Raw genomic sequence first — 23,091 nt, 5'->3', positions numbered from 1 at the left:
ATGCCCAGGCTCAACGCAGTGCTCGTGGTGATGACGTGCAGGTGTTTACTGCCAATGACATCATGGCATTACGGTGGCATGACAAACGAGATGTCACATTGTTGACAACCATTCACCGTAATGAAATGCAAGACAGTGGCAAAGTTGATCGAGTGACTAATGAACGTATTCGAAAACCAGTGACAGTGACTGATTATACACAAAACATGCGCTTGGTTGACAAATGTGACATGCAGATTGGTTTTGTTGACTGTGTTCGTAAGAGTTACAATTGGTACATGAAACTTTTCTTCCATCTCATGGACATTTCTATGCTCAATGCATATAATATGTACCAAATAAAGACTGGCAACAGACCATCGTATAGTGAATTTTGTTTGTCTGTTGTCAGACAACTCATAATGAAGTACCAGGTAAGAACACCTGCTATACAACAAGGTCCTCGAATTACTCAGGATATACCCAAGCGTTTGAGGAGGGAAGGTGATCATTTCATAATACAGCTTTCTTCAACTCAGAAGAAATTTGCTCAGAAGAGATGCATCGTCTGTGCACAAACAAAACGACGGCAACAAAGACGCAAAGACACTCGGTTTATGTGTGAGGAATGTAAGGTGCCTCTGTGTATGGTGCCTTGTTTCAAGGAGTTCCACAAGCTCCAGCAGTTCTAAAACCATGTTCAGTGATTGTAAATATGTAAATATATGATAGAACATTAGTATTATACAAGATTTATGCATGTTTATTGTAATAAACAACAGTGGTAAACAATAATATGATAATAACTTTAGTGCGGTTATTGTGTTCAATACAGTGAGTTTATTTATTTTTTTTTTTTTTTCAACAAGTCGGTCGTCTCCCACCGAGGCAGGGTGACCCAAAAAAGAAAGAAAATCCCCAAAAAGAAAATACTTTCATCATCATTCAACACTTTCACCACACTCACACATTATCACTGCTTTTGCAGAGGTGCTCAGAATACAACAGCTTAGAAGCATATACAGTGGACCCCCGGTTAACGATTTTAATCCGTGCAAGAGGGATAATTGTTATGCGAAATAATCGTTATGCGAATGAATTTTCCCCATAAGAAATAATGGAAATAAAATTAATCCGTGCAAGACGCCCAAAAGTATGAAAAAATTTTTTTTTTACCACATGAAATGTTAATTTTAATACACACAAACTGAAAAAGGCATGCACAATTACATGACACTTACTTTTATTGAAGATCTGGTGATGATTGATGGGATGGGAGGAGGGGAGAGCATTATCTTCTTACTGTTTAGAAGGGGAATCCCCTTCCATTACGACTTGAGGTAGCAAGTCCTTTTCCGGGGTTACTTCCCTTCTTCTTTTAATGCCACTAGGACCAGCTTGAGAGTCACTGGACCTCTGTCGCACAACAAATCTGTCTATAGAGCTCTGTACCTCCCGTTCCTTTACGATTTGTCTAAAATGGGCCACAACATTGTCATTGAAATAGTCACCAGCACGGCTTGCAACAGCTGTGTCAGGGTGATTTTCATCTATAAAGGTTTGCAGTTCAACCCACTGTGCACACATTTCCTTAATCTTTGAAGTAGGCACAATGGATTCCACAACTGGCATAGGCTTCTCAGGGTTAGCCCCAAACCTTTCAAAATCTTTCTTAATTTCCATACTAATTCTCACCCTTTTTACCACAGGGTTGGCACTAGAAGCTTTCTTGGGGCCCATGGTCACTTATTTTCCAGAAACAGCACCGAAAACACTGTAATAATACGAAATATTCCGAGTGTATGCTTGGATGTTACCGCGGAGGCTGGCTGGTAAACAATGGGACGGGCGGCACATGTGAGGGCACATTGGACGCGTCTCGGACGAAAATCGGTGAGCGGGTTTTTAATCGGTATGCGCGGCAAAAATTTTGCGATAAAAGTAAGCGGTATGCGGAAAAATCGCTATGTGATGCCATCGTTATGCGGGGGTCCACTGTACGTATAAAGATACACAACATATCCCTCCAAACTGCCAATATATATATATATATATAATATATATATACATTATATACAGTATTGGTCTCTCAGGCCCCAAATGTTAGTAGGAATAGAAAATAAAAGAAAAAACTTAAAAAACCGCTAAATAATGTAATGCGCGTATGTGGAATTCGTCGATGTTGCCGCCACCACATCATTTTTGACAAACTTCTTGGCACTGTATCTCGGTAAGTACTGATCAGAATTTTTTTTTTGTCTTATTACCTTCACAAAAATATGCTCTTTAATTCTGTAAGAAAAAATAATTTTTTTTTTCAAAATTTCTTGGGACACTGGAGCACCACTTCAGATTTTGGCCTTGGACCCTGAAGGGGTTAAGGCCAGCAAAGGTTGGTTTGAGATATTTAACCCTCTGACTGTTTACGCCGTATAAATACATCTTACGAGCCAATGTTTCTGACGTATTTATACGCACAAATTCTAGCGGCTTCAAATCAAGCGGGAAAGGCCTGGTAGGCCTACATGAGAAAGAATGGGTCTCAGTGGTCGGTGTGCATCATGTGAAAAAAATCTTGGGACCCAGCGGTGCATTGTGGGAACGCCATCTTGTTAGTCCATTTTCACCATGCCTCTCAGTAAGAAGTTCCTCACTCCTTGGCGGATTGGAGGTCTTTTGTTCCCAAGTGATAGCTCTAACAGCGATGAAAATGTCAGTGACAGTGAATTCCAGGGTTTTGAAGTGAGTGTTACCGGAAAAAGTGCCCAGGATAACGTAATTAGTGATGAAAACCCAAATGACCCACAACCTTCCACCTTTGGTTCTGGGCCGGCTTGTTCACGTTCACGTTCGCCTGTACCAGGACGAAAGAGGAAACTATTTGGCCGTGTACAACACCCAGATGTTAGCAGTGAATGTGATAGTGATAGTGATTTCAAGGTCATTGAAAGCAGTTCTAGTGACAGTGAGGGTGAATATTCCCCAGTGAAGTGGCAGTATGTACGACGTAGCATGCGGTCTGGTAGTGTTTCATATGTTATTCCAAGGGGAAGGAGAAACTCTGGGAGCACATTCCGTGGCCCTACACCACGACCTGATAGTGAAGATGACGATATTGTTACGATGGGTATGAATAAGATCAGAAAATGTGTTTATATAAGATCAGAAATATGTTTATGTACCTGAAACAAAAGTGCTGCATGTATTTTTATCCCTTCAGGAAGCTTGTTATTGATGAGTCTTTGATTTTATTCAAAGGAAGACTCTCATTCAAGCAATATATACCAAGCAAGAGGAAATGCTTTGGTATAAAGCTATTTGTACTGTGTGATTGCAGAAGTGGTCTAGTTTTGGATATCATTGTGTACACTTGCAGTAATACTTTGAGAGATACCATGAAGTTATTGGGTATCTTTGGTGATGTGGTTCAAACAATGATGGAACCATATCTTGGTAAGGGGCATATGTTATTTACTGATAACTGGTACACAAGCCCCTTACTCAGTGATTTCTTGCGAGTGAACTTGACAGACGTGTGTGGCACAGTGCATGGTAATCGTAAACATATGCCAAGGTTCGACGCTGGCACTTGCAGAGGTGAGGTGCAAGCCTTGGCTGCCAATGACATCATGGCATTTTGGTGGCATGACAAACGTGATGTCACATTGTTGACATCAGTTCACCGAAACAAAATGGCACACAGTGGCAGGCACAACAGAGAGACCAATGAACCCATTCTAAAGCCTGCAGCTGTCATGGACTACAACCTCAATATGCGCTTAATGGACAAATGTGACGTGCAGATTGGGTTTGCAGACAGTGTACGCAAGAGTTATAAGTGGTATATAAAACTTTTTTTCCATCTTGTTGATATTTCTATGCTAAATGCTTATAACATATACAAGTTGAAGACCAACAAAACACCAAAATATGGTGAATTTTGCTTGTCAGTAATCAGACAAATAATCGCAAAGTACCAAGGAGCAACACCTGCAATAGACAAGCGCCCACGAAATTACCAACACACGTCATCTCGTTTCAGGCCTGGTGATCACTACCCCATACAACTGCCTCCTACTACTGCCAAGAAAAATGCTCAGAAGAGGTGTTATGTATGTACACATACCACAAAACGCCCACAAACACGCAGAGACACTCGTTTTATGTGTGAGGAGTGTCAAGTGCCCCTCTGCATATACCCATGTTTCAAAGAGTTCCACAAGCTGCAGCAGTTCTAGGAACATGTTTAGTGACTGGACATATGTTTATATATTATGGAACAATAGTAATAAACATTGTTTTGTATTGTTTGTTTGTGCAAACAAAGTGTATACACAAACTAATAGTGATAAAGTTTGTTCTGTTATTGTGTTGTAAACAATGAGTGTATATTTGAACAATGCACCTTACATTGGTCTCACAGGCCACATAAGTTACTTGGAAAAGGAAAATATTGAAAAATGCAAGAAACCTTTGAATTAGAGTAAATAAAAGAATACCGGGTGGGCGGCAGTTGCCACTGTTGCCGTACGCACGTCACTTTCTGCAAACTTTGCAGCTCTATATCTCGGTAAGTACTGATGGCAAAAAATTTTTTTAGGCTTAAAATACTCAGAAAAATATTCCTAACATTTTCATAAGAAAAAATAATTTTTCTTTTTCGAATATTTGGCGACATAGAATGACAGTTTCAGAAAGGGGCCTGCGACAGTCAAAGGGTTAAGAATCATAGTGGCATACACAGTGTGATAAGGCACGGTTAGGCTGCCAGTTCTGACATCCTCCACCTGTCACATAATGACATATAGTGGATCCTCTGTTCTCGTTGATCTCCGTTATTGCCAATTTCGGTTTTTGCCGACTTTTTTCGTCAGTTTCTTGGTTCCGTTTTCGTTGATTACCTCTGTTTTCATTGATCATACGGAACCTGTCCAGCACGCAGACAAAGCTGCCTCCTACACCATTCTCAGCCAGTGTAGTGTTGTTTCTCAGTGAGTGAACATATCCTGCCAGGTCATACAAAACATTTCGTAATACGTAATCCATTGTTTTTGCTACTTGTTTATTGTGACTGCTAAATAAGCAACCATGGCCCCAAAGAAAGCTCCTAGTGCCAGTGCTTCGGTAAAGAAAGTGAGGAACACCATAGAACTGAAAAAAGAAATCCTAAGAAAATATGATAGTGGCATACACATTGCTGAACTCGGCAGGATGCACAGGAAGTCGCCATCAACAATCAGCTCCATTGTGGCAAAGAGAAAAGAAATCATGGAAGCTGATGTTGTGAAAGGGGTGAATGCGATAACCAAACAGAGATCCCAAACAATTGAGTGGAGAAATTGTTGTTGGTGTGGATCAGACAGAAAGAGTTTGCAGGAGATAGTGCTGTGCAGTCTATAATTTGTGAAAAGGCAAGGCAGTTGCATGACGATCTCATAAAAAAACTGCCTGAAACAAGTGCTGATGTAGGTGAATTCAAGGCCAGCAAAGGCTGGTTTGAAAAATTCAAGAAGTGAAGTAGCTTACACAGTGTTGTAAGGCATGGTGAGGGTGCCAGTTCAAACAAGCAGCTGAAAAATTTGTGCAGAATTCAAATGTTATGTAGAAGCTGAAAAATTCCTACCCCAACAAGTGTTCACTTGTGGTGAAACAGGCCTGTTTTGGAAGAAAATAGCAAAAAGGACCTACATTACGCAGGAGGGAAAGGCACTCCCAGGACTCAAACCTATGAAAGACAGGCTAACTCTCTTGTTGTGTGGTAATGCTAGTGGGGATTTCTAAGTGAAGCCTTTACTGGTGTATCACTCTGAAAATCCCAGTGTGTTCAAGAAAAACAGTGTTGTCAAAAGTAAATTGTGTGTGATGTGGAAGGCTAACAGTAGGGCATGGGTCATGAGGGAAATTTTCCTGGAATGGTTCAATGAAGTGTTTGGCCCGAGTGTGAAGAAATACATCCTGGATAATAAATTGCCACTCCAGTGCCTCCTGTTAATGGACAATGCTCCTGCTCATCCTCCAGACTTGGAAGACCAATTGTATAAGGAATTCAGTTTTGTAACAGTGAAGTTCTTGCCTCCTAACACCACTCCTCTCATCCAGCCCATGGGCCAGCAGATCATTGCAAACTTCAAAAAACTGTACACCAAAGCAATGTTTCAAAGGTTCTTTGACATAACTTTGGACTCTGAATTGACCCTAAGAGAGTTCTGGAAGAATCACTTCAATATCTTCCACTGCATAGGCAGGGAGTGATTTCCAGGATGATGAAATCTGCTTTAGGAAAATTGTGGCCAGTGTGTGTCCAAAAGAAGGATTTTGAAGGGTTTGAGGCTGGCCCTGCCGACCCTACACTTGTTGTGCAATCAATTGTGGCACTGGGAAATTCCATGGGGTTGGATGTGAGTGGCCAGGATGTGTAAGAGTTGGTGGAGGACCACAATGAAGAGCTAACCACTGATGAGCTGCAAGAGCTTCATCTGCAACAGCAACAGACCACAGCTGAGGAAATTGCTTCAGAGGAGGAGGAAGAGAGATGGAAGAAGGTGCCATCTTCAAAGATTAAGGAGGTTTGTGCAATGTGGACTAAAGTGCATTCATTTGTAGAGGAACATCACCCTGAGAAAGTTGTTGCAATCCATGCTGGTGACTTTTATAATGACAATGCCATGTCCCATTTTAGGCAAATCTTAACCCTTTGACTGGTTCACTTATATATGCACGTCTCATGAGCCACCGTGTTTGATGTATTAATATGAATAAATTCTAGCAGTTTCAAATCAAGCGGGAGAAAGCTGGTAAACCTACATGTGAGAGAATGGGTCTACGTGGTGGGTGTCTTGGTAGTCCATTTTCACCATGCCTCGCGGTAAGAAGGAACTCACTCCTCTGCGGATTGGAGGTCTTTTGTTCCCATGTGATAACTCTAACAGTGATGCAAGTGCCAGTGAAAGTGAATTTCATGGTTTTGGAGAGAGTATGACCAAAAGCAGTGCCCAGGATAATGTAATTAGTGATGAAAATCCAGATGACCCATGACCTTCCACCTCTGGTGCTGGGCCATCTCATTCACGTTCACCTGTACCAGGACGAAACAGGAAACTATTTTCCTGTGTACAAGACTTAGATGTGAGCAGTGAAAGTGATAGTGATAGTGATTTCCAAGCTATTGGAAGCAGTTGCGACAGTGGAAGCTATTGGAAGCAGTTGCGACAGTGGAAGCTATTGGAAGCAGTTGCGACAGTGAAGGTGAATATTCTCCAGTGAAGTGGCAGTATGTACAATGCAGCATGCGTTCTGGTAGTGTGCCATATGCTGTTCCAAGTGGAAGGAGTAAATCTCGGAGTACATCCTGTGGCCCTACACCATGAACTGATAGTGAAGATGATGATATTGTTACAATGGGGATGAATAATGTGCGTGGGGCAGCAGGTGGTGGCGGTGGCGACATGAGTCATGTGGCACCAGCAGCGGGCCATGCTACTACCCACACTGCTAACTCAGCACAGCCACAACCACCCCCACACTTCCACAACCTACACAACTGCAACTACCTGTAAATATCCAGTACCCACCAGCAGACCACATCTGGGATTGGCAGCAAGGTGACAATTTTGTTCCCAATCCCCATCACTTTGATGGAATACAAAGTGGAATACAGCCATCATGTACAGTGATTGTACATATGTATATATATTATAGAACAATAGTAATACACATTTTTTTATATTGTTTGTGTAAACAAGTTTTGTAAACAATATGATGATACCAGTGTTTTTGCTATAATTATGTTACATTCAACGATTGTATACATGTATATGAACACTGTACAGTACTTTGGTCTCACAGGTCACATAAGTTATGTGAAAAAATAAAATAGTGAAAAAAAAAAAAGAAACCTTCGAATGCAAGTAAACCAAAGTTTACCAGGTAAGCGGCATTCACCGCTGTTGCCATACGCGGCTCATTTTCTGCCAACTTTACGCCTCTATATCTCGGTAAGTACCGATTGCATTTTTTTTTGGGGGGGGGGGCTTAAAACAATCAGAAAATTAATCTCAACATTTTCATAAGAAAAAATAATTTTTTTCTTTTTTTTTTTAATATTTTTTGACACCAAGACACACTTCAGGATTTGGGGTTGCGACAGTCAAAGGGTTAAAGAGACGCCAGAAACAGACCTATCTGGACAGATATTTTGTGCAACAGGGGTCCAGTGACTCCCAAGCTGGTCCTAGTGGCATTAAAAAACAAAGGAGGGAAGTGACCCCAGATAAAGACTTGGTACCTTGAGTCCTTATGGAGGGGGATTCCCCTTCCAAAGAATAACCTCTCTTCCCTCTCCCCTCCTCCTTGTGTTCCTTCCAGCACCAACAGCCTTCAATAATGGTAAGTGTCATGTGTAATGTTCATTCTTTTGTCCATGTAACTATCTTTAACCCTTAAATGGTCCAAACGTATATATACATTTTTTCAACATCTGAAAGTATGTAAAAAATGTAGATATTCATTTTTGTTTTACATTTGAAAACGTGTAAAAAAACTTTTATCTACTTTTTTTTTTGTTATATTTGAAAATATGCAAAAAAAAAGTAGATCTACTGTTGGAGCACTACGAATCTGAACGTCGATCTGTTTGGACCGTTTAAGGGTTAATGTAAAAAAAAAATTTTTTTTTGTTGCTACAGAAAGGGAGGGGAATGATTTTCTATTTTTTAGCTAACATACGTGTAAATTTTACCTTATTCCTAGTAATGACCCTCGTATTGTAGATAGTCTTAATGACCCTCGTGTAGTAGATAGTCTTTTTAGTATGATAATAAGATGTTATCTTCATTGTAGAATAATAATAAAATATTATAACCTCTATATTATAGTAATAAGGTAAAAGGACCCCAATGGAAATAAGTCACTCTGTCTGACTTTTTTGGGTTATCCTAGGTTCTCTACACATATGCTGCTATGTATGATAATTCTATGTAACTGTACACCTACCATCCGACTTACGACCTGCTTGACTTACGACCACTCGACTTAGAACCGTGTTTTTTATGCCAAATTTCTGGAAAATAAACAACTATTTGTGTTGTACACAGTGTTTATCCTAAACCTTACAGTATAAAATACAGTACTAACAGCATAAAAAGTAAAGTAAAACATGAAATACCAAAATAAAACAATAAAATAAAGTCATTACAAAAATGTTTTGTTGATATTCAGTAGTAAAGTTCGACTTACGACCATTTCGACTTACGACTGGTTTCTCGGAACCAAACTCGGTCATAAGTCAGATGGTAGGTGTATTTGTGTATACTTACTTACTTATACTTCTGGGTGTCTGGAAAGGATTAATTTCATTTACATTATTTCTAAGGGGGAAAATGGTTTTGGTTTTGGCCAATTTCAGTTTTGGCTGATGGCTCTGGAATGGAATAAACACGAAAACCGAGGGTCCACTGTGTTTTATTCATTCTAGAGTATATATCAGGTTTCTGTGTTATTTATATTGTTTATTATGTCATATTAGATAAATTTAGATAGATAAATAAGTTGTAGGGTTGATATTGGCAAAATATTGAAGGAGTATTTTGTTGTGCCTGGAATGCCACTGGGACGGATTAATTCCATTTTAATTCATTTACATGAGGAAAATTGACTCAACAAACGAGCAAATCAAGATGCAAGCAAGGTCACGGAAAGGATTAAACTCTTAAGTAGAGGTTCCACTGTATATGAAAAAGTTAAGAAATAATTTCTAACCTCTCGTTTCAAGGAAAATAATGAACGCCCAGCAGAATGAAGAAATTCTTCCCAGCGTCTTTTCTTTAATTCATTATCAAACGGTGTTATAAAATTTCTTTGTGTATGAATTTGCTTTTGAAGACTTTCTAATTCTTTCACACTATTAGATATCTGAGCAACCAGTCGTGTAACTTGACGAATACGAAGACTGGACTCTCCAATCCCTCGGTGAAGGGATGAAGGTTTTACTGCCCCAGCTTTCTTTGTAGTTTCCAGGTGTTTGGTGGATTTCTTATCTCCAGTTTTGCTTAACCTTGTGAAGACATCAGCACTGCGCTCACATTGTTCTGGTGGTAAATTTTCTCTTCCTGTGGGGGCTGTACTTAGTGTTTGATCTTGTGTGTCATGTTGATAACTTGAAGGAGGAGGTGCAGGGTTTTCCTGCCCCAGCCTGGCTTCCAGTAACTTGTATTTGGCTTTCAGCTGAGCTTTCAAGACTTCTTCAGGTTTAAAGTGCTGAAAGCAAAACAAAACATCAACACAAAAATATATTAAAGTTGAAAATTATTCAAAATCTTTCAGTGAATACAAGACAATAAATTTTTCTTGAGTATGTGGCCCTGAAAAAAAAATACTTTTTCAACTAAATTAAATTTACTGTATACAACATAAATACAGTAGGGCCCCGCTTTACGGCGTTTCGCCTTATGGCGTTCTGCTAATATGACGATGTCAAATTATGACCAAAATTTGCTATACGGCAAGCGGTCTTTCAAATATGGCGCCCCCACCCGGTTTGTTTACATTGTCCCTGACCACATCTATTATGTCAGGAAATTTTCCAAAATTTCAAGTGTTTTAAAGCTACTATGTATTTTATATGTACTCTGATAATTATACTTATGTGTACCTGTACCTAAATATACTTACACATTGTGCTGGTGTGCAGGTACACATTAAAATCGCTAAGTCTCTCTCTACTCATGACGCCAATACTACGTAATAATAATCACTCTTGGGCACACTAAATGTCTTATTTTACATTATTATAGGCAGTTTTATTAATCCATCTATGATATTTTCCTCAAAATTATATATGAAACCCATTACATAGCATATAAACATGATACATACACTCACAAAATAAAAATTGACGTAAATATGAGATTTGTTTACAAAGCGGCTGTGTAGGTAGTGTCAGAAGAATTATGTTTTCTCTAGTCAAACTGGAGGATAACTGTATTAAAATATTCTTTTCATATGCCTTTACTCTATATATAGCAATTCACAACCCTTGTGGGTTTAGTGCTTTTTATTATTATAATAATAATATTATTATTATTATTATTATTATTATTATTATTATTATTATTATTATCTTCATTCACTCTAAAAATGGTGTGTTGCTGTTTGTTTATTCTGTACTAACTTGTACAACTTGTACACAATATAAAAGTATATGTATTGTGAGGTAATTATTATTAAAATAAAAAAATATTGAGGCAAATGTTTTACAAACTCTTACAAATGGACGTGAATGAACTAAAAGTAGACACATATTAATACACATTTATTTTGCCTGACCAAGTGATCGCCCACTACCTGTTCAGTTTGTGTTCTTACATTGTCTCAACTCTGTATCTCATTCTCTCTCTCGTTTACTCTTTCGTTAACTAGTTGGCTCTCATTGACGATGGTGTCTAAGGTTAGCTGTGATAAAAAGAGAAGTTGTAAGCCCCTTGCTTTAGGTGCCAAGTTAGAGGATGATGGTGTGCCATTCTGATTTTATTTAATAAACACCCTGCCACTCACTTCTCACACATTAATATTAATATTTTTAAGGTAAGTAATAAGTGTACTCTGTGTGTATCTTACCTTTTATTGTGTTTTTAATGCCTATTTCTATTGCTAACTTTGATGTTGGTGAGGGGCTCTTGATTTAGGGAATTGGATCTGTGCTCCAGTTCCCAGAATTAAGCCTGAATGCCTTCCACATCCCCCCCCCCCAGGCGCTGTATAATCCTATGGGTTTAGCGCTTCCCCCTTGATTATAATAATAATAATATTGCTAACTTAATAGAAGTTAGTGTAAACTTGTTGTTTGGCATTTATTGCATATTTTATATGTGCTCTGATAATAATACTTGTAGAGCTGTGTGGTAGCCGGGTGGAGGGACAACATTACGTTTTCTCTGCTCAGCCATCAGAGAAAACGTGTATGAATCTGTGTTTGGCCCAGCCACTCCCCCACTTCGCTTTTGTTTACAATTTTCGGCATGAATTATTCATTACTTCTCCCTTCGTTTATGATGGCATCTAAAGGTAGTTGTTAGAAATGATTAAATTCAGTGAACAAGGTATGTCGATGTTAATAATATGGCTCTGGGCCACAGTGTAGGTAGCCAGTAGGTGTAGCCCAGGCAGGCTACACCTACTGGCTACCTACACTGACTTCCTACAAATAAATACTACTCACCTCTCTTCCTATATTAAGACTACACATATTTTAAGGTAAATAATGAGTGTACTGTATGTGTATTTTACCTCTCTGGGATGTTTTAAAAATCGTATATTAAGTATGAGACAGGGAGCCAAGGCTACCTACACCTGGGCTACCTGCACCTGACTTCCTACAAATAAGTGCTACTCACCTCTCTCCCTACATTAAGATTACAAATACTTTAAGATAAGTAATGAATGTACTGTGAATGTATTTTACTTTGTGCGTTTTTAATGCCTAGTTCTATTACTAACTTAATATAATTTAGTGTAAACTTGTTGTCTGGCATTTATGTGCATTTATACATGGAAAAAAAATGGCATTCTGCCTTCCGGCGATATCTGCTTTTCGGCGACAGCCTGGAACCTAACCCACCGTATAAGTGGGGCCCTACTGTATTTCAGTTTTTATCTATTCAATGAACATATACAGTAGATAATGCTATTTCAATGTCAAGTATATACAGTAGAATATTTCTGGGAGTTGGTTCTGATAAAACACTTCTGGAAAACATAATTTACCAGAATGATCCTCCCTATTATACTTTCCCAAGAGCAAGCTGAATTACTACTCATCACACAAGGCTAGGGGCAACTGACAAGGAAATGAGGCACTTTACATAGTTCATTGAACCACTCCCAGAAATGTGTTTGTCATTCTTTAATAATAATAATAATGATAACTTTTATTTCCTGAGAAGATACATTAGAGTTACAATAGTAGGTTAACAATGTATATTTCTTACAAGGTAAAGCCCATAGTTATGCATAGCATGTCAAGCAGACTTAATCTATGAATAAAACTAATAATACAAAACTATACATAGATGCTCAAATTTTTGATAAACAGACAACAAAGACTGGTAGTAAACAAAACAAATTCTAGTTTCAGCAAAGTAAAATGTTCAGTAGCCCAAGGCATGGTCTTCACACAATTACTATTTCTCATCCTCACAGCAGACAGACGAGTACACTAACCATATCTTTGCATCATCTTTTGTAGAAAATACCAAAGTATGAAAGTAACCTCAGCAGAAGGAAAAATATTACTAAACAGATATCAGTGTCTTCCAACAAGCAAATGAAAATACAGTGGAACCTCTGCTTGTGAGTTTAATCCATTCCATGAACTTGCTCGCAACTGGATTTGCTCATTTGCAGACACAATTCTTCTCATTTAAATTAACTGAAATGCAATTAATCCATTCCAGTGGAATTCTGTACTTCAATAATTTTGCTAATATCAACTTTACGGATTATTTATCTACCTCACTTGATCTAATATGACATAAACACTATAAATAACACATAAACCTGATATATACTCTAAAATGAATAAAATAGGTAATTCATGCAGTGGTATGGGCGGTGTCGGTGGTGGACAACAGTTTGTCTAGAGACAGGACGAAATACTTCATGAATAATTTCGCTAATATCATCTATATGGCTTATTTATCTATCACAAAACATCTAATATGACATAACAAACAATATAAATAACATATACTCTAGAATGAATAAAATATGTCATTATGAGTGTGGCGGCGGCCAATGAGAGTTTGTCTGGAGACAGGACAAAATACCGTACTCCTTGAATATTTCGCTATCATCAACTCTACGGCTTATTTATCTATCACAGTTCATCTAATATGAAATAATAAACTATATAAATAACATAGAAACCTGATATATACTCTAGAATGAATAAAATATGTCATTATGTAACAGGTGGAGGCGGCCACAACCGCTCCCTCTTTGTTGTGGTAAACACTGCCATCTAGTGACGGCCTTTTGAAGCTATTATTATAATTAATATGTAGTACATTATTATATATGTATTTTTATTATACGTATTATATCATTATTATTATTATTATTATTATTATACTGTATTATATTATTATAGTATTATTATAGTATTATTATATGTATTATTATTATTATACATATTATTATTATTATTATTATTATTACAATATAAATAATTTGTAATTTTTATTCACACAAAAAATTTACTGTTATGCCTTATTGCAACAGTAATTGTATAAATACGACTGCATACTAGAAAGGACAATGATGTCATTTGTTTACTCTTGAACATAGTCAAGCAAACGAGCATTTCTTCCTCGCTGAGCTCAATTTCAAGGTACTTTTCATCGTGAAGGCAATCAAAATCATATCTATTTCTGTAAAATATCTTCCATTTATCAAATGAGGCCCAAAAAACGAGAATACAACCATAAAAACCATACGAAAATACCACTAAGGGGTGGCTAATTGCTGAGAAGTGAACTCCATTGTTTATGCTCCAATTTTTTTCATTTTTGGTGTACGTTAAGAAGCATCTTTCCATCATACATTGCCCAAGTTTCAATAAGATAGTCCAACAAACAAATGAGATACAATTCCCTAGATGAAGAGCAAGAGCCCCTCACCAGCGTCAAGGAACCTCCCTTGAGGTCTGTTCGCTTATGAAAGTTTTCCTAGCACATGGATGCAAAAAATCAACCCATCAACTGCTCGTATTTGGAAAAACTCGTACGTGGATGCACTCGCAAGTAGAGGTTCCACTGTAACATGATGTTTAAAGATGATAAATTTAAACTGCTTAAGTATAGAGGAATGAAGGCCTGAAAATGAGCATAGTAGCAGGCAGATCATATCATACAATGTAAATAATTGTCATCTAGAAAACACTAAGGCAGATGAAGAAATGGCCAGAAAAATGACAGTAAATTAATAGCTTTCAAAACAAGAGAAGCAATGCCAATGATGGTACTTTTTGAGTTACTTGCACTCCCATGACTTGAATACTCCTCTGCACTCACAATGCCTTTCAAATCAGGAGAGAGCTGGAAAATATATATAAGTCATATACCATCTGAACAAAATCAATAAAACACCTAACCTACTGGGAATGCCTCATACCACTTGGATTGTTCTCTCTGGAATGAAGAAGAAGAAAAAAAAAGAATCCTAATAATATATACATGGAAGGAATTTGAGGGACTGGTCTCTAACCTGCACACTTCTATAACAAGCAAATGGAATTAAAGATGTAAGAGAAAGTGCAGAATTAACCTAGTGAAGAGCAGGGATGCCATGGGTACTATTAGAGAATATTGTCAAAATCAGTGGCCAAAAACTTTCAACATCCTGCACTACCAGCAGATATCAGAAATACTACCAGAAGAAGATACAGTGGAACCCTGAATATCGGCCGTAATCCATTCCAGAAGGTCAGCCTAAATCTGAAAGGCCTAAATTTGAAGCAATATTTCCCATAGGCATTAATGTAAAGACAATTAATCTGTTCCAGACACCCAAAAATAATAAAAAATACATTTTGTAAAGTTTAACTATAGTTTTACATACACAAAACAATGACAATTATATATAAATGAACATTTAAATCAGTATTACATACCTGTATTGAAGACTTGTTGGTGTATGTAAGACAGGGAGGAGGGGAGAGGAGGAGGAGGAGGGGAGAGGGAGGAGGAGGGGAGAGGGAGGAGGAGGGGAGAGGGAGGAGGAGGGGAGAGGGAGGAGGAGAGGTTATTGTTTGGAAGGGAAATCCCCCTCCATAATGACTTCAGGTATCAAAGCTCTATCTGGGGTTACTTCCATTCTTTGCAGCAATAAGAATGATAACAAATTCCCACTCCTGCCAGCATACTCCACCAATTTTCAAAAGTCTGAATCTACTTACCATTAAGAACATCCATACTTATTCATGTGCCTACTACATACACAGAACAATACATGCAAATATAAACCCCCCACTCAAACTTTTCCTCACCAACCTAAACAGGACACACGACCACAACACAAGACACAGATCTCTTTTTGATATACCTCGTGTCCATATCACACTGTGTAAAAACTCTATGCACATAAAGGGCCCCAAAATATGGAATTCATTACCAGAAGATATTAAAGTAACCCAGTCTGAAAATCAATTTAAGACTCTTCTCAAAAGCCACTTAATCACCCTAGACTAAATGCTAAATACTCAGTACACACTTACTCACCTATGTACTCCCACATCATAACTGAAACAATCACATTGAACCTTTTATCCATTGTTGACAGGAATATAATTGAATCATTGTTTTTCACAAAAGCATTTTAGAATATAAATACGTACGTTTATCTTTGTATTATACAAATTTTCATTCATTTATAATTAATATTCTACTGTACAACTATGAAATAATTACTTTCCTACTGTACAACTATGATATAATACTCCTTAGTATTAAGTAGAATGTAAGCTAATAATGTTAAGTTGGCCCATAATGCCTAGGCATAATAGAGGCTCTCTTTGCATTGCAACCCACTATTGTATATACATAATCTCAATGTACTGTTAGCAAAGACATTAAATAAATAAATAAATAAATAAATAAATAATGGCACTAGGACCAGCTTGAGTGTCACTGGACCTTGTCGCACAAAAAAACTGTCCAGAGAGGTCCGTTTCTGGTGCCTCTTCAAGATTTGCCTGAAGTGGGCCAAGATTTTGTCACTGAACATGTTGCAGATATGGCTTGTTTCAGCTTGGTCAGGGTGATATTTTTTAGCAAAAGCTTGCACCCTACTCCACACTGCACAAATCTCCTTAATCTCTGAAGAAGGCACCTCCTTCCCTCTCTCTTCCTCCTCTGAAGCAAGTTCCTCAGCTGTGGTCTGCTGCTGTTCCAGTTGAAGATGTTGCAGCTCTTCAGTGGTTAGCTCTTCCCTGTGGTCCTCCACCAACTCTTCCACATCCTTGCCACTTACATCCAACCCCATGAACTTCCCCAAAGACACAATAGATTCCACAACAGGCATAGGGTCCTCAGGGTCAGTCTGAAACCCTTCAAAATCCTTCTGGAGGACACATTCTGGCCACAATTTTCTCTAAGAATTGTTCAAAGTCCTGGAAGTCACTCCCTGCCAAACCTTACCTACAAAGCTTATGCAGTTGTAGATATTTAAGTGATTCCTCCAGAACTCTCTTAGGGTCAATTCAGTGTCCAAGATCACTTCAAACCACCTTTGAAACACTGCTTTTGTGTAGTTTTTTTCAAGTTAGAAATGACCTGGTGGTCCTTGGGCTGATGAGAGGAGTGGTGTTAGAAGGCAAGAACTTCACTGTTATAAAACTGAAACCCCTAGACAATTGGTCTACCAAGTTTGGGGAGAATGAGCAGGAGCATCGTCTATTACCAGGCACTTGAGTGGCAATCCTTGAGTGGAATCCTTCAGTCTCTATGTACCCTTTGAATTCCTGCACAAATTTTTCAGCTGCATGTTTGTCTGAACTTGCAGCCTCACCATGCCTTACAACACTGTATATGCCACTATGCTTCTTAAATCTGTCAAACCAGCCTCTGCTGGCCTTAAATTCACTAACATCAGCACTAGTTCGAGACATTTTCTTTACAAGATCTGCATGCAACTGCCTTGCCTTTTCACAAATGATCATTTCTGAAACACTGTCTCCCGCTAACTGTTTTTTGCTGATCCATAACAACAACAACTTCTCCACATCTTCCATTGTTTGCGATGTCTTTTTCATTAACATGTTTACCCCTTTTGCCGTATCAGCTTCCTTGATTTGTTCTTTCTTTGCCAGGATAGAAGTGATTGTCGATTTGTTTTTGCCATACATCTTGGCAAGCTGGAGCACATGCACACCACTCTCATATTTTTCTACAATTTCTTTCCTCAATTCTATCATGTTTCTCTCTTTACCAAAGGGCTGGCACTCTGAACTTTCTTTGGGCCCCTGGTGGCTTATTTCACAGTTGCACTTAATAAACAAGCACAAAAAACCAATGGGTTTTAAAGAAATGTTTGGATGAATGCGCGGAGTATATTCTCACGCACCAAGGGACACAGAGAGACTGACTCACCTACGCACAGCGTCCTGGCGGGAGGCAGGCTGACACATCTAATACAGCCGACTTACAAGGCACCGGCTAAAACACAGAGCAAAATTTTGACCCAAAAACCGGCCTAAATACGATTTGGCCGATACCCGCAGTGGCCAATATTCGGGGTTCCACTGTAGAAGGCCTCATGAATCTGAACAACTTCTTTCTAAAAGTGCTGGATCAGATGGCTAAGTGGGCCAGCAGATCACTAGCACAAACAACCTGGTTGACCAGGCAGTTAGCAGGGAAGCCTGGCCTTAGGCCTGGTTGCAGGATGGGGGAGACTGAGGAAGGATGGGGGGACTGAAGAGTCCTCAAAACTGGCCACATGTAAAGCATGCCAGTGCACATGGGTCCTGGGTGGAGGGACCTCAGCCATATACGAAGATCAAGTATAGGTCATCTACTCTACAAGTGGTAAAGAATGGATACATATGGATAGTAATAGCCAAGGTTCAACTGTACACCTAAATACAGTGCCCACATCATAAATTATCCTTACTCTGAGTTTATGCTTAGATGCTGCAGCCGTGGTTGGAGTTTTGGGCACTAAGCGGTGCAGTGTGATAGCAGTTGGAATTTGAACTCGATGGTCAAGGTTTTGTGGGGACAACTGTTGCCATGTCCACTGCTGATGCTGAGGCATCGTATCTGTGTCATACTTCTCCATCACCTGCTAACAGCACACATTAAAGTACAGTACTACTTGCAAAATCTTTATAAAATAAATTCAAGTGAAAAAGAGACTATAACAGTCTGTCTTTTATTTGAGACCACAAAGGACTTTTCTCTTTCCTAAATACTGTACAATGAACAAATAAATTAAACATATAAGAAAATTTATTTAATAAAATCAAGCAGGGCAACTGTGGGAGGTGTTTATTCAGTCATCATTCCATCATAGTAAGGCTGTACAATAATACTAGTAGTATTATGTTCAGAATAATGCACTGATAGGGATGTCTAAAATTTACAAAACTTTGAACTTCTATACTGTATATAAGTGAAGTTATTTTCTACGTTATTCAAATTTAATTAAATTCTGAATTCTGATTGAGGGAGAGTGAGACTTCACTTTCATCTAATATAAATCTCTGTTTCCAACATAATCCACATAACCCAGGTATAAATACATAGTAACATTTTTACATAGCTCATAGTCAGTTTTGGGCAAGACTTAAGCTAGTACACAAAATTAATTAACAATATTCAGAACCACGAAAGAGAAAATCACTAGTCATAAACAAGATCAAAATTAAAAAAAAAAAAAAAAAAAATAAAGTAACAGTAAAGCATATCAAGAGTTCTGGAAATAAATTTAAATCAAAACTATATGGTTATACTGCAGATTTATATACTATGCTATTATTACCTATATCCTACTGGGTTATCATTGGTTCTCTACACATGTGCTGTTATGTATGATAATCTATGTAACTGTATTTGTGTAACTGTACCATCTTGTTGTTGCTGGGGTGTATAGGGCCACTGACAGTTGACGCCGTAATGAACCCTGGCACCGGGGAACAAACCTCGTCCAAAGTGGAAGGAACATGACTAAGCAAGTTTATTCAGGAATACACAAATACAGTTACATAGATTATCATACATAACAGCATATGTGTAGAGAACCTATCATAACCTATCGTGGGCAAATTGGGCTTTTTCAGCCTGAATTTGTAATAGGAACCCGTGTTAATGTCCCCTATTGAAGAATTAGGGCAGGAAATTTGCGGGACCTCAAAAATTATGTGTAGATGGCAGAAGATGAGGGATACAGCCATTACTCACAGGGAACTGCATCATTAGTCCTTTCATTTAGATCTCTAACTGGCCAGTGTAGGGCCAAGGTGTCAGGCAGGTGTTGTGGTGTGATCCATCTACAGTACTTAAATGGTAAGTGGCAATACAAGTTTCTTTTGTGTACCCAGCAAGCCTAATCATATACAGTCCACAATTTTAATTTACCAGAGTAGCTGGTTTTAATATTGTAATTATTAATTTAATGTCAGGTCTAGCTTTTTGTGAGAGTGGTAGGAAGAGGGCATCGAGGGAGTTACAGTCCTGCGACCTCCTGTGACTTAAGTCCCACTTATCTTGCCCAAATTACTTGCAGTTAATAATTCAGATAATTCACTCGCAAAATAATAATTAACAAAAAATATGTACTTAGCATACATAAGATTGTTGATACCTTACCATGCACCAGTTTTAGTCCTGCAAAATTGTACAACCACTGACACACCCGAAAAGAATAAAGCCCTGAGAATTATTCTTGGCTGTCCTATAACTATCAAAACACTAAATATAAAGAAAGAATTAGACAGCATTGGAATAAATGTAAATGAAGAAAGTCCAGACGATTCTTTTACTCAAGAACAATACCTGAGAGATGTAAAATTTGAATCTGGACAATACTGGGTACGACTTCCGTCGAGACTGAACCATCCAGAATTGCCCACTAATTACAGAATGGCATATGGGCAGTTAAAGGCTCAGCTCCGCGAACTGAGTAAGACACCAGAATTGTTAACTGCCTATAATGATATAATTGCTGAGCAGTTAATTAATAAATTTATAGAAGAGGTACCTCCTGAGCAGCCAAAATTTATGGTCACTATTTGCCACATCACGGAGTGAAGAAGGATTCTAAGACCACTCCTTTGAGGATTGTGTTTAATTGTAGTGCCAGGAGTAACAAAAATGTACCTAGTTTAAATGACTGCTTGATGACAGGTCCATCGTTGACTGAAAAATTAGAGATATCTTATTAAATTTCAGGATGAAAAATTATGCCTTTATGGCTGACATAAGTAAAGCTTTCCTAAGAGTGGGTTTACAAGAGGCTGACCGGGATTGTAACCGCTTCTTATGGCCTGAGAATCCTATTGACCCACTTAGCCCTCTGAAAACCTTTCGCTTTAGGAGCGTATTATTTGGTGCTACATCCAATTCGTTCCTACTTCAAGCGACGATAAATGCACACCTTAAACGTATGGGAAGTCCATTGAGTAAAGTAATGAGCAAACAATTTTATGTGGACAATTTCCTGGGTGTGACGTCAACTGAAGAGGAACTGTTAATAACTTATGGAGAGGCTAATAAAATAATGCAAAGTGCAAATATGCCTCTGGGGGAATGGAATGGTAATTCGTCCAAATTAAAGGACAAAATAAGTAAAGATCACCCTGGAGATGAAGTGCCAAAATGTAGTAATGTATTGGGTTTAACTTGGGATACTGAGAGAGATTTGTTAATGTTAAAACCTAATAATTACAGTATGCCCAATGAATTAACTAAGAGAGTTTTGCTTGCTGAAGTTTCCAAATGTTTTGATCCACTAGGTTTAGTGTCACCCTTTACTATAAGAGGGAAATTATTAATTCAGGAAGCATGGAAACTTAAATGTGCTTGGGATGAAATTCTACCTGAGGAATTCATTAACAGGTGGGATGAATTAATTGGTGATTATGAGAAAATTTCAATGTTGGAGTTCCCACGCCAGGTGGCCAATCCAAATGGAAAAAATGTACTCCACATTTTTTGTGATGCATCAAAATTGGCATATGGAGCAGTTGCTTACCTTCAATGTAATAGTGTTATTTCTCTTGTTATGTCTAAGGCTAAAGTGTCTCCAATTAAATCACGTACTTTACCTCAGTTGGAATTAACAGCCATTTATGTAGGTGTCAAATTAGCTAATTATATAAGAAATAAGTTGCAGGAGATAAATATTAGCGACACTGTAATTTGGTCTGATAATGAGGTATCTTTACAATGGATTCGTAATGGAAACAGTAAAATTGTGTACGTACAAAACAGAGTCGCTGAAATTAATCAGATGCAAGAGAAGTATAATAGTTTGGGTCAACATATGTTAACATTTAATCATATACCTGGTGAGGAGAATCCAGCTGGTTTCTTGTCTCGAGGTTTACCTTATGCTAAATTTGTAAATGCTGTATCATGGTTTAAAGGACTGAGCTGGTTGGTAAATAAAGCTAATTGGCCTGTACAAAAGGCGTATATTGTTCCTGTTGAAATTACTGTGACCACCGCTCCAATAGTTTGTCCTTCCTTAGCCATTGATGTAAATAGGTATTCTTCTTTACCCAAACTAATCAATGTAACTAAATTGGTGTTTAAATTTCTAAACAAGGTGAATATTTCATATAAGTTTTCACATCCTCTTGAATATTGGATAAAGAGGGTACAGGAGGAAATCTATGGAAATGAGATTAAATTGATGATGGAAAGAAAAATTGTGAAAGGTTCTATAATAGAGAAATTGAGGCTGTATTTAGAGAACAATGTAATTAGGTGCAGAGGTAGGTTACAAAATGCTGAATTGGGTGATTATGCTAAACACCCTATCTTACTGCCCAAAACTCATCATCTAACAAATTTGATTGTTCTAAATGCCCATAAAAATGTAATGCATGGTGGGGTACAAGATACCTTAAATTGTATTAGGGAAACTTTCTGGATTCCACAAGGACGGCAAAGTGTAAAAAGGGTGATTAAATCTTGTGTAATATGTCGCCGTGTGGATGCCAGATCCTATATGTACCCAGGTCCTACACCATTGCCAAAGGAGCGTGTACAATTAGTGAAACCATTTGATGTAACAGGTGTAGACTATAGTGGTCCAATAATTTTAACAGGTACATCAAATGGTGTTCAACTGAAAGTGTATGTTTGTTTGTTCACCTGTACTGCTACTAGGGCAGTTCATTTAGAAGTGGCACAGGACTTGTCTGCAGAATAGTTTATACAGCTGTTTCGAAAATTTGCAGCTAGGAGATTCTGTCCGAGGTTGATGATTTCGGATAATGCCACAAATTTTGTAGCAGGTGCTCAACACTTGATAGAATTAAATAATAGTAACGATGTTCAATCTCTGTTAACCCAGCGAGGGTGTACCTGGAAATTTATTACTCCTAGAGCCCCT

The 23,091-nt window shown here is 38.1% G+C and overlaps 1 protein-coding gene across 4 annotated transcripts in view; it reads right to left on the bottom strand.

The window, feature by feature from the left end:
* Nucleotides 1–19,745, bottom strand: part of LOC128692770 (uncharacterized) — a 91,263-nt gene extending 71,518 nt beyond the window's left edge. Inside the window, exons 1-3 of one of the 4 annotated variants that reach the window (XM_070090044.1) lie at nucleotides 19,598–19,738; nucleotides 18,643–18,813; nucleotides 9,736–10,233 (exon numbers count right to left, since the gene is read on the bottom strand). In XM_070090044.1, the coding sequence (XP_069946145.1) occupies nucleotides 9,736–10,233; nucleotides 18,643–18,813; nucleotides 19,598–19,600 (672 nt within the window). In that variant the 5' untranslated portion in view covers nucleotides 19,601–19,738. Of the gene's footprint in view, nucleotides 1–9,735; nucleotides 10,234–18,642; nucleotides 18,814–19,512 lie in introns of all 4 variants that reach the window. The other 3 variants (XM_053782127.2, XM_053782128.2, XM_053782129.2) reach the window with 3 other exon arrangements.
* Nucleotides 19,746–23,091: the final 3,346 nt, after the last annotated feature.

This window comes from Cherax quadricarinatus, chromosome 30, assembly GCF_038502225.1.
Source record: "Cherax quadricarinatus isolate ZL_2023a chromosome 30, ASM3850222v1, whole genome shotgun sequence".
Classification (NCBI taxonomy): Eukaryota; Metazoa; Arthropoda; class Malacostraca; order Decapoda; family Parastacidae; genus Cherax; species Cherax quadricarinatus.
This window is presented reverse-complemented; position numbering and strand designations above follow the sequence as displayed.